General features: G+C 40.7%; 1 protein-coding gene across 4 annotated transcripts in view; it reads right to left on the bottom strand.

Moving 5' to 3' along the window:
- Positions 1 to 549: 549 nt before the first annotated feature.
- The window catches only part of LOC120417014 (probable serine/threonine-protein kinase DDB_G0282963), a 247,314-nt gene continuing 235,574 nt past the window's right edge, over positions 550 to 12,289 (bottom strand). For all 4 annotated transcript variants that reach the window (XM_039578954.2, XM_039578968.2, XM_039578962.2 and 1 more), the window contains 2 exons: positions 3,589 to 3,880; positions 550 to 1,861 (listed from right to left, as the gene is read on the bottom strand). In XM_039578954.2, the coding sequence (XP_039434888.1) occupies positions 1,706 to 1,861; positions 3,589 to 3,880 (448 nt within the window). In that variant the 3' untranslated portion in view covers positions 550 to 1,705. The remainder of the gene's footprint in view (positions 1,862 to 3,588; positions 3,881 to 12,289) is intronic.

Below are 12,289 nucleotides of genomic sequence, written 5' to 3'. Positions count from 1 at the left end.
CGTCCTTTTGAAAACTTATCCGAGAAATGAACAAGGCTTGTGGATGCTCTCGCAGTGTTGCCGTCCACAACAAGTTTAATTCACTTATTATACTTATTTTTTTTTACTTATTTCAAGAATTCTGTGATATTTTTAAAAGAATCATCAACTTTTACTTAAAATTCATTTTTAAATTATCGCATTTATTTAAATTACAGTTTTCTTACAATGCATTCATTCACACAAATCCACCGTACTTTGTTTTGTTTTGTTTTTTTTTTTTCTTTTCTAGACTGCCGATTGTGCTCTCTGCTGCAGCTAATCGCTATCCCGCGTTTGCGTTACGCTTGCGGCGCTTCACAGCAGTCCCGTTGTAGGTACCCGAATTTGTGTTACTTTTCTCTGCTCTGTACGTGTGATTTGTTTTGTATTTTTAGGTTATTTGTTGTTCCTTGGCGCGGCACTCAATGTGAGTGAACTTTTTTTTCCTCTTTCTCTCTTACTTCCACGATTATGTTTCCACACTATCATTTTAGGCTGGTTTTTTTGTTTGCATTTTTTTTGCTAGTATTTTTGCTTCTAGGTTGGCCTGATTGGTTCCAGTGGGGTTTTGTGCGTTTTTTAAGCGGAACGCTCTATCTATCTAAACCACCATAGAATGCAGCTCTCGGTTTGTAACGAAATCTATCCACCACAATTCGCTGGGAGGGGACATTTTGTTGAGCTAAGAAATAAATATTTGTCCTGCGTGCTACTTGGCTAAGGTTTATGCTAACTCACTCGCTCTTTCTATCCGCTGCTGTAAGCTTCCGATTTACTTTTTTAGCGTGTGCCTTATTGCTTTTACAACGACTAAATACTTGGCTGTTTGCACGAACAGAATAAAACGAGCAGATCCTGAACGATTAGAAATACGTGAAAGTGAGACGCACTCGTCGCCAAAGTCTCTGAAAGCGCTTCGATTCAGAGTGGCAGAATGCGACTTAATGATCCAGCAGCAGCAGCATCTGTACAAATACGCGAATCTATTCCCTAACTTAATTCCCTCTTCTCCGCCTCCCTTGAAGTACCCTGTCTGTGTGAGTGTGTGTGTGTGTGTGTCTGTGTGTGTTGCCACTTGGCTAACCGCATGCCTAACAAGTGTGTGCGTGTTTAAGTGTGAGTGTATGTGTGTATTTGTGTCAGTCTTCTTCTATGCTTACTAATAATAATAATTACTTTCTTTTTCATCTTCCTTTCCTCTGGGCTATCCTAACTGAACAGAACAAAAATACTTCTTCGAAAACTACCAACAGTACTCTTTCATTGATTACACGTCATAGCGTGAACTGGAATGGCGGATCAATATCTAATTATTGTGTTTCTGGTTACGTTCGTTCCGGATGGGATGCAAAACAAATGAGACGGGAGTTTAATTTTCGAAAAAGTTTAATATCAATGCTCTCTTCCTCTCGGTCAAATACGAAATCTTGGAAAATAGGAATAAATAAAACGTTGCCCTTCGGCACGGCCAAAATAAACAAAACTTGTGCTCTCACTATGAATCCTTGCGGACCGAAAGTTTCCTAATCATAAGCGTCAATTCCTCTAAACTCTAAAAACACGAAAAGGAAGAAAGGAAAAAACACGATTCGACGCGCGAAATTAGGCACCCTGACATGCTGAGCTGACCTCACTTCTAGGATTTGCAGTTTGCTTGTTTGTTTTGCAAGTAAAATTATCATTATTAGTAAACGTAGATGGTCTTCAGCTGGGGCTTCAGCTCGGGCGGTATCGCCGGGGCGGGCTCGTGCGATTTCCGCGACACCAGTCGCTTGAAGCGCCCGGACAGCTGCCGCTTCAGTCCCTTGAAGCCGGTCTTGTCGTTGTGTACTAACGCATCCTGGAAGGGAGAGTGAAAAGAGTATTGTTAGTTTAGCCGCTTTATGTTTGTGAGAGCTTCCCGATTACGGACGTCAAAGTCGAGGTACCCCTGGAAGAAACTTCCTCACACTAACAATTCTCAGGTAAGTACCAAATAGTGTTAAGTAGGCGAGAGTGAAGAAACTTCAGGTAAGTACCAGTGTCAAAAAGTGAAAGTGCTGTCAACTGTCAAGTCAAACCAGTCAATTCGAAAAGTATCGTTTGTTTCAAAACATCGCTTTAAGCCGAGAAACAAACCATACCATGCTGTGTGCGTCCCAGCTAAGAGGCTGCGTTCTTACAGCACGGCGAAGCCGTAATCGGCGAAATGGCTCATCCTCACGAGCGCACAATCGCTTCCAGCCAAGGCCACGCCATCGTGGTTTGGATTGCGTAGACCGCGCTTCCTGAACATCGCAATACGATCGTGATCCTTTTGGAAGCCGTGTTTTGAATTTGCAAAGGGGGCGCGTCGCTTTGTTTTGCTTTTTTCGATTCTCGGGCGATTGGTGAAGCCAGACAAAGAACTCCGGCACCACTCTCATGAATAAACAATCAAGAAGTGGTGTGTCGCGACGGCGACGACTTCTTCGAGGCGGTTATTGGAGAACGAGTTCAACTTTTTTTTGCGCGTTTTTACCACACCGTTGCATCACAGAGCTTCCTTATGGTCTCGCCGGCGGGCCTCAAAAACAACTCATTAGTTTATTTATATCCCCCGCTCGGACTCGAGAGGGGGTGGAGGGAAACGTTAATTATTCTGAATTTTAATCACCAGGAAGGCACCGCAAACGCGTTGCAATTATCAAATAGCCAACTATCCTAACGGCTCTCGCTATCTAAATTTAAGCCTACTCTCGTAAAAAAAATCTCAACTAGTCGGTTCTATAATTTGAAAGCAATAAAAATAAACTGGCGGCGGCAAAGGGGCGAAGGTACAGTCGCGTACAGTACAACGACCTAAATCGTTTGCCTTGGTTTTGGGATTTGCCTGTTGCCAAGTTGCGCCTCACGGCTCTTCCCAGGTCGTCCTTTAACCGAAGGGACCTATCCTTTGGCGTTTATATCGTCTGCCTTTTTTTTTAAATTGCCCGCTTCTCGCGTCTCGTTTGAAAGTATCGAGCGAGAGAGATTATTCATTGGCATATGGCGAGAACAGGATTGCGAAGCAACTTCCTCGACAATAGCGAGAAGAGTTCGACAAAAGAGCTGCAGCCAGGGGAGGGCAGCGAACTCTCTGCACAGGAAGAGCACTGAACTTGGTGGCTTGCGAGAGGGATTCGAATTTGGCATCGAAAATGGCATCTCGATCACGGACGTCAAAGTCGAGGTACTTCTAACAAAAAGTGACTAATTTCGAGGCAGGTAAGTTTTGAGTGTATTGCAGTAGGCGAGTTTAGAACCTTGGTAAGTACAGCTGTCAAAAGTCAATTTACGTCAAACGGTGCAGAAAATTAGGGCTGTTTCCGTAATTTTCTGCCGTTTTGTCAGGACTTTCCGTGCTCAAAGAGGAGACGGTCAATCTGTTGAATGTCCTCGCCGGGCCAGGAAAGAACAGCATCTTTACGACCAATCAAGCCGTAAAATTGCTGTTTTTTCCAGCCGGCTTTTCCGATCTCTCTCTGGTCGTCTGTTTCGTCTGCCGTTCGGGGCTTCCCGGAAGGTGGTTTGGAATGTTTTTTGCTCTTTTTTTTTGGAATTACTTACTTGGCTGTTGGCGTTGTAGCTGTACAGGTTAGGCTGCGGTGGTAGCGGAGGAAACACCCACACACTGGACGGGCTCTGTCGGAAGGCCACCGGGGTCGGAACGGAGTAGCCGTTCTCCAGCTGTTGGTGGTGTTGCTGCTGGTGGTTGTTACTACTACTATGGTGGTTGTGGTGATGATTGTTACTGCTACTGTTGTTGTTGTTTTGGTGATAGTGGGACGGTTGCGTCGCCGCTTCCACGTTGGTCGCCGTCACCGGACTCACGGACGACTCTTCGCGCTTTCTCAGTTTGCTGCGGACAATACGCATCGTCATTAGGGTACCGTTGCTGCCGACCATTTTCTTGAGCTTGTTAATCTTGGGTACGGGCTTGCGAGCGATATCACAGAATAATTCTTCGGTTTGGCTTGGCTTTCTTTTTAACGAACACTCTCCCCCTCCTCTCTCAGAGTTCGCTTTTATCACAATTAGGAACGATTTTACTTCAAAGAATCTCTTTGAAAATTTGTGTTGACTAGAAACGAAGATGTGCACCACAATCTTGGCTTTAAAGTTTTTCGACCATTTTCAAAACACTCTCCCCGATCGTCTCTCTTTGGTACTGGTTCCACAACAACTTCCTCGAAGAGCCTTCGAAGACTTTTGGGAACAGTCTGCTCCTCACACTTTGACGCTAACTCCCAAAACAATCCCGCCCTGCAACAGTTCTGTCGCACTAGTTGGCTTCTAACTCTTCACAAACGGGCTGCTTTTTTCCAACAAACGAGAGCGCAAAAGAGGACTCAAGTGCGATCAACTGTATAATTCGCCTTCAAATATATATATTCTTTTTGCTTGAAATCACAAGACTTCTGCTTGCTTCAACGGCTCAAACTCAACTTGCGTCGGGTTCGGTTCGGCCCGCTCGTTTTATATATTACCCGAACAGCCGGTGACGACGTCGGCAAACATCGGCTCGTCGGCAAACAGATGGTCACTGCCGCCACCAACACAGATATTCAAAGTGGCGCCCGAAAGCACAACCACAACCAGCTCAGCTCTGACGTCCCGCGTGATTTGTTTTGAAACGTCACCGAGGGAGTTCGAAACGGCCTCGTAATGGAAACGGATGCAGGCTTGGGAAACCGTTTTCGCAAACGTGCGTTCGGACGACGTCAACGCATCAGCGCTGGAAAGTTCTACCCCTAAACAATGATCTCGCGCGAAAGTAGATTAACCTGAATGCTGAGAAACTGCTACTGGCTCTGCTGAGTCAGCCTGTAACGAGTACAGCTACTTCAGGTGTAGGGCGGTTCCCGGCCCAGTCATAACTGGACGGGGGCCGGATTGAATCCGGATAAGAGTGGTGGACCGAACGGGGGAAACTGATAGCAATGCAAAACAAGTCGGTTAATTTGTGCGATTAACGCAGGCCTCCAGTGACGCTGATGAACTGGGGCAGATTGTTTGGGGGTAGGTCGCAAATTGTTTGTGAAAGTTGATGTTTTGAAGAGAATGCAACGCAATTTGTGTTGGGCAAATAGGTTCGCAGAACTTGTTGTTTGCTATCGCGTTTACTTGTTATGGTGAAGAGAGAGAGAATAGAAAGTGCATTTTAGAAACAACTTTACATTAATAGCTGTTCACTGCCTAATTGATTCATAAAACATTTCATTTACAGACTTCAATGGTAAAATATATGCACATTAATCTAGAAACTGATTCTCTCACACACACACACAAAAATATTACAGTAATGACAAAAGTAACTTAATTTTGATTTAAAAAGTTGCAAAAATTTGCTCGAGGGAAAGTTTTTTTTGTTGTGCTAAAAATGAAAACTTTTACTGGTAAAGTTTTTTTTAAACCTCCTTACTAACTGATTTAAAAGTCTTAACTTGTAATACGACTGTATAATTTTTTTTTTCATTTTGACGTTCTCGTGTAACCGAGTACGCCTAAGTCCCAAATGTAAACAAACACTTTGGTGGGTACGGTGCACCGCGGTGGTGCTGATGAGTCCTTGAGCAAAGCGTTAAATCTTGCGTTAAATACAATAAAAAAATGTTTTTTAGCAAGCCGTTTTGAACTTTTAAAAATAAATATAAAAATCAAGCTCATTTTTCAGAATTTATCACTGTATCATTAAATATAGTTCATTCTTGCCATAAAAGGTTTCTTTTCCAATTAAAAGTAAAACACTTTTACCGATACAACGATTTTGTTCCACAAATGCATGGTAGTATCAAATTTTTTCCAACTTTTAAATTAAAAAAGTTTGAACTTTCTACGAATATTCACCAACGTGAACTTTAAATCCAACGAACGATCATTTAAAATTTAGAGTACTTTTTCTTAGTGAGCAGGCATTCAGTGTTGCCAGATCATTCTGGGCCAGATTTTTCAAGTTTCAGTCAGAATAAAGATAAAGACAATTTTGAATAACATTTTGATTAAAATGAATGAGTTTAGTAAAAAATTGAAAACTAATAAATGTAAATTCAACCATTTTAAGGTTGGAAATCAATTGCACTGCATAGTACCAACTTTTAAATTGATGCCTATCCTTTCCTTCCTTGCCCCATTCATAACTCAATGCCTCTGTGCTCTCTTATGCTAATAAGATAGGAAAACCAGCAAGTGTGCAATAGAGCACAGGGGCATCTATTTTTTAGATTTAATTCTGCAAGATTTATCGAATTTTTTATCGATTTTTGGCCATTTTTTCAATTTTGACCAGGCAACCCTGCCGATTATTTCAAAGATTGAACACTCATCGGCTGCCACTAGGATTGACATGGTCCTCTATCAATCAACCAGTTATAATTTTTCAATTATTTGAAAAAAAAAGAATATTATGATAACATTTTTTTTGCAAATAAAATCCAAGAGCAGCTTCTTACAAACAATCACTAAAAATAATTTTGGTTATCCCTAAAACGAGGGAAAAAAACGAATAATAAGCATATTCTTCATTAAATTGTCGAATAAAAATTTTAAAAAATGCATCAGAGGGAAACAGTTATTCTAACATCAAAAAATACAAAAAAATTCACGAATTTATGAACTTTAATTGTATAATGTGATAAATCTGTCTTCTATCGGTTTCTATACTTTTTCAATGGACAAAAATATTGCTGAAAAATCAGTAACGCCGTTGCAAATATTTTTCAAAGTTTATGTCCCCCCCCCTTTCCTACAAAATTGGCCTGAATAATAAGAGGGCAAATTTTTTTTTAAACTTCGAAAATTTTAATGAAAATTAAAGTTAAATCAATTGAAAACCAGTTAAAGTGAATTTTCCTGATTGGAGAGCAGCTGGACGAGTTTAAAATGCATTTGAAGCACTTTTTTCATCCAAATGTTGAAGCCTAGGCTTGTTATTTCAATATTTATATTTTTTATATTTAGTCAGAGCCGAGGGACATAAACTTCAAAAAATATTTGCATCGGCCTAACTGCATATCTGTCAAACTGAAATTACTACACTGTAACTGAAAATCGCACTTTGATGAGTTCCTTTTCGTACTTTTTCATACGATTTTTTCAGTTCGACTGCGATTACACAAAAAAGTGTACTTTTTCATACGATTTTTTCAGTTCGACTGCGATTACACAAAAAAGTGTAATCGCAGTCGAACTGAAAAAATCGTATGAAAAAGTGCGAAAACAAACTCAGCAAAGTGCGATTTTCAGTTACAGTGTGTATATCTGTGCAAACGATTGCTGAATCTACAGCAACTGACACAAGAAATATAATCAATTTTCAGCAAAATAATTTGACGTTTATTTTGCTGAAAATTCAGTTGCTAAGTTGAAATTTAATTAAACTATCTGTCAAAGTGACAAATGTCAGTTAACGGAGAATTCAGTAAAATCTAACTTATTAAACCGTTCACAGGAATTTCCGTTGATGAAAGTTCAGTAAAACTTAGCTGAATTTTAGCGAAAAAAATGTGGTATATAAACAAACTGAAGAATCTGTATTTTTGATTCTCAGTGTGCGGACGCACTCACACAAAAAAGAAAAAAAAACATTTTTTTTAAAAACTTTTTTGATTTCAATGGAGCACTTCCATTCGAGTAGTTTTTGCTTTTTTCTACAATGTATTTCTTATGGAGCGAACTGTCAAAAACTGCTCGACTGCGGGTGCTCCATTTACAGCCTTCATTTGGATGGAACCCACAATGGAGCATTTCCATTCGAGCAGTTTTTGCTTTTTTCTACAATGTATTTCTTATGGAGCGAACTGTCAAAAACTGCTCGACTGCGGGTGCTCCATAGTTTGATAGAAATGGAGCACCCGCAGTCGAGCAGTTTTTGCTGTCAAAAAGTGGAAGTGCTCCATTGTCATCAGGATCTGCTGTCATTTTGCTTTAGTCGTAATGGAGCACCCGCAGTCGAGCAGTTTTTGACAGTTCGCTCCTTAAGAAATACATTGTAGAAAAAAGCAAAAACGGCTCGAATGGAAATGCTCCATTAGTCTAGCAATCCGCAATCATAATATTTACATTTTTTTTATATTAGGGCTGGTATGGCCATCCATTTGCCAAATACACAGCAAAACCACACCGGCCCTACTGTCATAAAAGGTAAATATTATGATCGGGTAACTACACGTATAGGGTTGCCTTCCTTCTGTACACATTTGTTGAAATGACGTATGCGCCTCCTTGTCATTTAGAAAAAAAAAATCTTTCAAAAAAAGCTCATGAAAAAATGGTTGATGTGCCATGTTTAAAGACTGCCTTGGAATTTGAACACTTTGTTCATGGTTCTCATTTTCATGAACGCTTGTTCACGATTTTGGGAACTAATTTCTTCCGTTTAGTCTGCCTGTCATCGACCGTTGAACACAGCAACTCCTGAAGATTGCCGGACTGACATATCTTGGATTAATCGAACTGGCGAACTGTCGATCTCTGTCTTTTGCATGAAATAAACAAAAAAATACGGCGGTTTCCGTAACTTTCCGTCGTTTAAACCTCAAAACAGTGACGCATAGAACCTTTCTTCAGGGTACCATAAAACATTCTCTTCAAGTTTCTCAACTCCACATTACTCATCGAGACCCCCGACTAAATCCAACACTTCCGCCCAACTCCCAGAACAAAAACAAAGCACAAACTTTTCCTTGCTGATGCTTTCCAGTGCTCCCCAGTTGACTGAAGGGAACCAGAGAAAGCCATTAGGTTTGTGAGCTGCTGCCGGGCCAGCCACTTCCGCTGACGCGCCAGCGCTTCTTGTTTAGACACATTCATCCAAGTCAATGACTGTTTACTCCGCGCACGACACTCATCCAAGCTTCAAACCAGAAGGGCTCGACTGCAGTGAGAATTTCTGGGAATTGGCCTCTCTGTTTCGATTTTGGGGGGCGTTTGCGATTGACGGTGATGTGATGGGGAAAACACAAACTGGTTCTTTTTTTTTGCTCGTGCGTGTTGTGCTAATTGAATGGGAAATTTGGCGCGCTGCGCAGACCTTCCAGTGGTGGCGCTCCGATGACTTCAGAGCGTGTCTTGGGATGAGTCAGATATGGGTTTCGCAAGCTCACGCTTGCGGTAAGGGGTGGGAGTATGGTGGAAGAAGTGGTTGAACATCTTCGAGGCAGGTGAGAGATAGCGATATCGAACTTCTGAAGTCATCGATGTGATCGCCGGTATCATGCGTCAAGGTGGGTTGAAGATGGAAGGTTAGGTTAGGTTTGACTAATAGAAGGTAGATTGTCAGTTATAAATGACATCAACAATGGTCGATCTTTTGTGGTTATCTCAAAAATTTGATAGTTTCCAACGAAATTTCTTACCGATTCTCCAAAGCCATTCAGCATGTTCTAGAAAGTCAACATCAACAAAAGTCGGACAGCTCGACCGCAAACAACAGCAGCACATGTTTGCACTTCAATTTGGCAGTTTAGCGCCAATCGCTGTGCAGAACGTCGCGCGCGTCAATGGTGAATCGACCAAACGTAAACAACAAACAGCCCAGCCATGGCCTAATCCGCTGGATATGTGTCCAGTCGAACAAATCCGATATCAAAGCAGGCCAGTTTACGCAACAGGCTTGAGTTGCTAATCGCGCCGGAGGTTCCGTTCAAAACATGTTTTCCAGCAGCAAAGTGACGCAACCGACTTTCTTCGGAAGCTGGCGCCATCTTGGCGTTATCAACAGTTATAAATCTGTCGCGAGGGAACTTAAACAGCTGTTTTTCGCGCAACTTCGTTGCGGGACTAGGTTGATGTTCCAAGGATGGAGCCCCCACACCGTGGAGGGACACCGCTGTCATAGTCTCTGAGATAAGTACAAGTCATCAACGTGCTGGATTTGTTCTTGGCAAGGGACGTTTGCCTGCGGGTTGCGTTGCCGCAGACACCCTTGGACGATGAAGCCTTTCCAGTAATTGCCGGCTGTTGCCATGAGCTGCCACGACTTGACGCGGTGCGCGCACAGGAAGCAGAGCTTAGGCAAAGCGACTGTGGCGGAGTAGACGAGTTCAAGATCAAGAATCTAGAACCAAACTCGGCGTTTCGCCGAAGGAGAGATGACGCGGCAGGTTGAACCAGTCTAGCAGCACCCCCCTTAAGTGACGAGGTGACTTGGGGAAGATTGCAATCGCGATTCTCCCACCATAGAGAAGGGCGGGTTGTAAAACGGTACAATCTCAGGGCACACAGCTTGATTGGCCCGGGCAAATTGCTTTCGAGCGGCGGCGTGATACTGGCTCACTTTCGCCTAGTCAATCACGTCGAGGTTGACACACCTGTCGTCAATTATTCTAACTAAACACTATTTGTGAGTGTGTGTGGTGGTTGTAGTTTCGCTTTGATCTTGATTTATTTGCGCGAATGATTTTGTGTAACGGATTGTTGGAAAAACACGTGGTTCAGTACACGATGATAATAACACAGTCCAACAAGATTTTGTCTCTGAGACGAGTATATGTGTTCCTAGTAGATTTTGGCCTGCTGAATCCGAATCCGGGTCCAGAATTGCCCCAAATGGTCCCAATTTTGAGATACACCCGTTTGAAATGTTAGTTTAGGCCAAAATTAGCTACTTTGTCGACTATTTTACAAAAGAACTATTGAATAAACAAATAAACCAATACATGTATCTTAAAGTTCACGTTTTCCCCTTTCTGAAACACCCCTGGTTTTTAAAATTTGATTGTTTCTACGCATATTTATAGCCATTTTAAAATTATATTTTCAGTTGGTTCTCATTCAAGTTTTTCCAACTTGCATGCAAGTCAAATTCTAATTTTAAAATGGCTATAAATATGCGTAGAAACAATCAAATTTTAAAAACCAGGGGTGTTTCAGAAAGGGGAAAACGTGAACTTTAAGATACATGTATTGGTTTATTTGTTTATTCAGTAGTTCTTTTGTAAAATAGTCGACAAAGTAGCTAATTTTGGCCTAAACTAACATTTCAAACGGGTGTATCTCAAAATTGGGACCATTTGGAGCAATTCTGGACCCGGATTCGGATTCAGCAGGCAAAAATCTACTAGGGACACATATTCTCGTCTCAGAGACAAGAAACATTTGATTTTTTGCTGAACTGTGTAATTGGTGATCGTAAACTCGAGGTTGTTTCACTTGCTGAAAATTTCTAACAAGTTCTTATTCTAACCTAAAGAAATCTTGCAAATCGACTCAAAACACCTTAACATGTTCTCTCTTAAAAGTTTCAAGAAAATTATTGATTAAATTTCACGGGGATTTTTTCCGCCACTATTCGTGCAATCTGTGTACTGTGGAAAGTATCAGCTGCGAGAAGAACAATTTCCTGTGAAGTCTTGGTAATTGTTTGTTGACACGCTTTGATGAGATTTTAATTGCTCACATCGAGTACTACCACGGCATTGTTAAGCTAGAAATGTTTTTCTTGTGATGGGTGATAACAGATTTGTTTTTACACGATACTATATGTTCTGATCATAATGATCCAGCGGTTTATCAGTACAGAACAATGGTATTCTTCTGCAAGCAAGATTTAAAGATTTTAAGATATTTTTCTACCAGGATTCTTCTTCGAATAGTTTCCGTTTTTGAAAATTTAGTAAATTATCATATTTTTTATTTTTGGTACATTAAAACATAATAAAAAACCACAATATCTGAATCATGAAATAAATTACATCGATCAGTTTTCGGGAAATTCTCACCTTTATTTAGATCTTGAAGTCACGTAAGAAATTCTCAAACAAAACAGTTTTATAAACTTTGGATGAGAGACATTTTGCCTACACAATAAAAAATAATGTAAATTTGGAAGCTGTGATTTTGGAAGGTTGAATATTACCTATTTATTATGTAATTTTAGCTCAATTTAGAATGAAAAGTGACATTACACCAGAAAAGAGGTAAAATTACACATTTCCAGAGGTAAAATTACATTTTTTTTCTTACATAAAAGATGTACCCCTTCCCAGATGTAATATTACCATTTTTTTTTTCTGTGTAAAGTCGTTTAGCCGAATGTACATTTTATTGAATGTGAAGAACAAATCGTAAAAAATTGAAAAGTTTAATTTGTTTTTTAATTTCAACGTGCTTTCAATCAAGAGCAGTTCTTAAATTATTTAAAGTTCCTTTTATTCACTTTACGGCGGGTTGGAAGGGTTGGTCCGATTTGGTTCAAAACCGGGACTCATATATGTTTTGATAGTATCAATACCTCCACCAATTTTGAGCTTGATCAGAAAAAGTCAATTTC

The sequence above is a fragment of the Culex pipiens genome, chromosome 1 (assembly GCF_016801865.2).
Source record: "Culex pipiens pallens isolate TS chromosome 1, TS_CPP_V2, whole genome shotgun sequence".
In the NCBI taxonomy this organism is placed as follows: Eukaryota; Metazoa; Arthropoda; class Insecta; order Diptera; family Culicidae; genus Culex; species Culex pipiens.
This window is presented reverse-complemented; position numbering and strand designations above follow the sequence as displayed.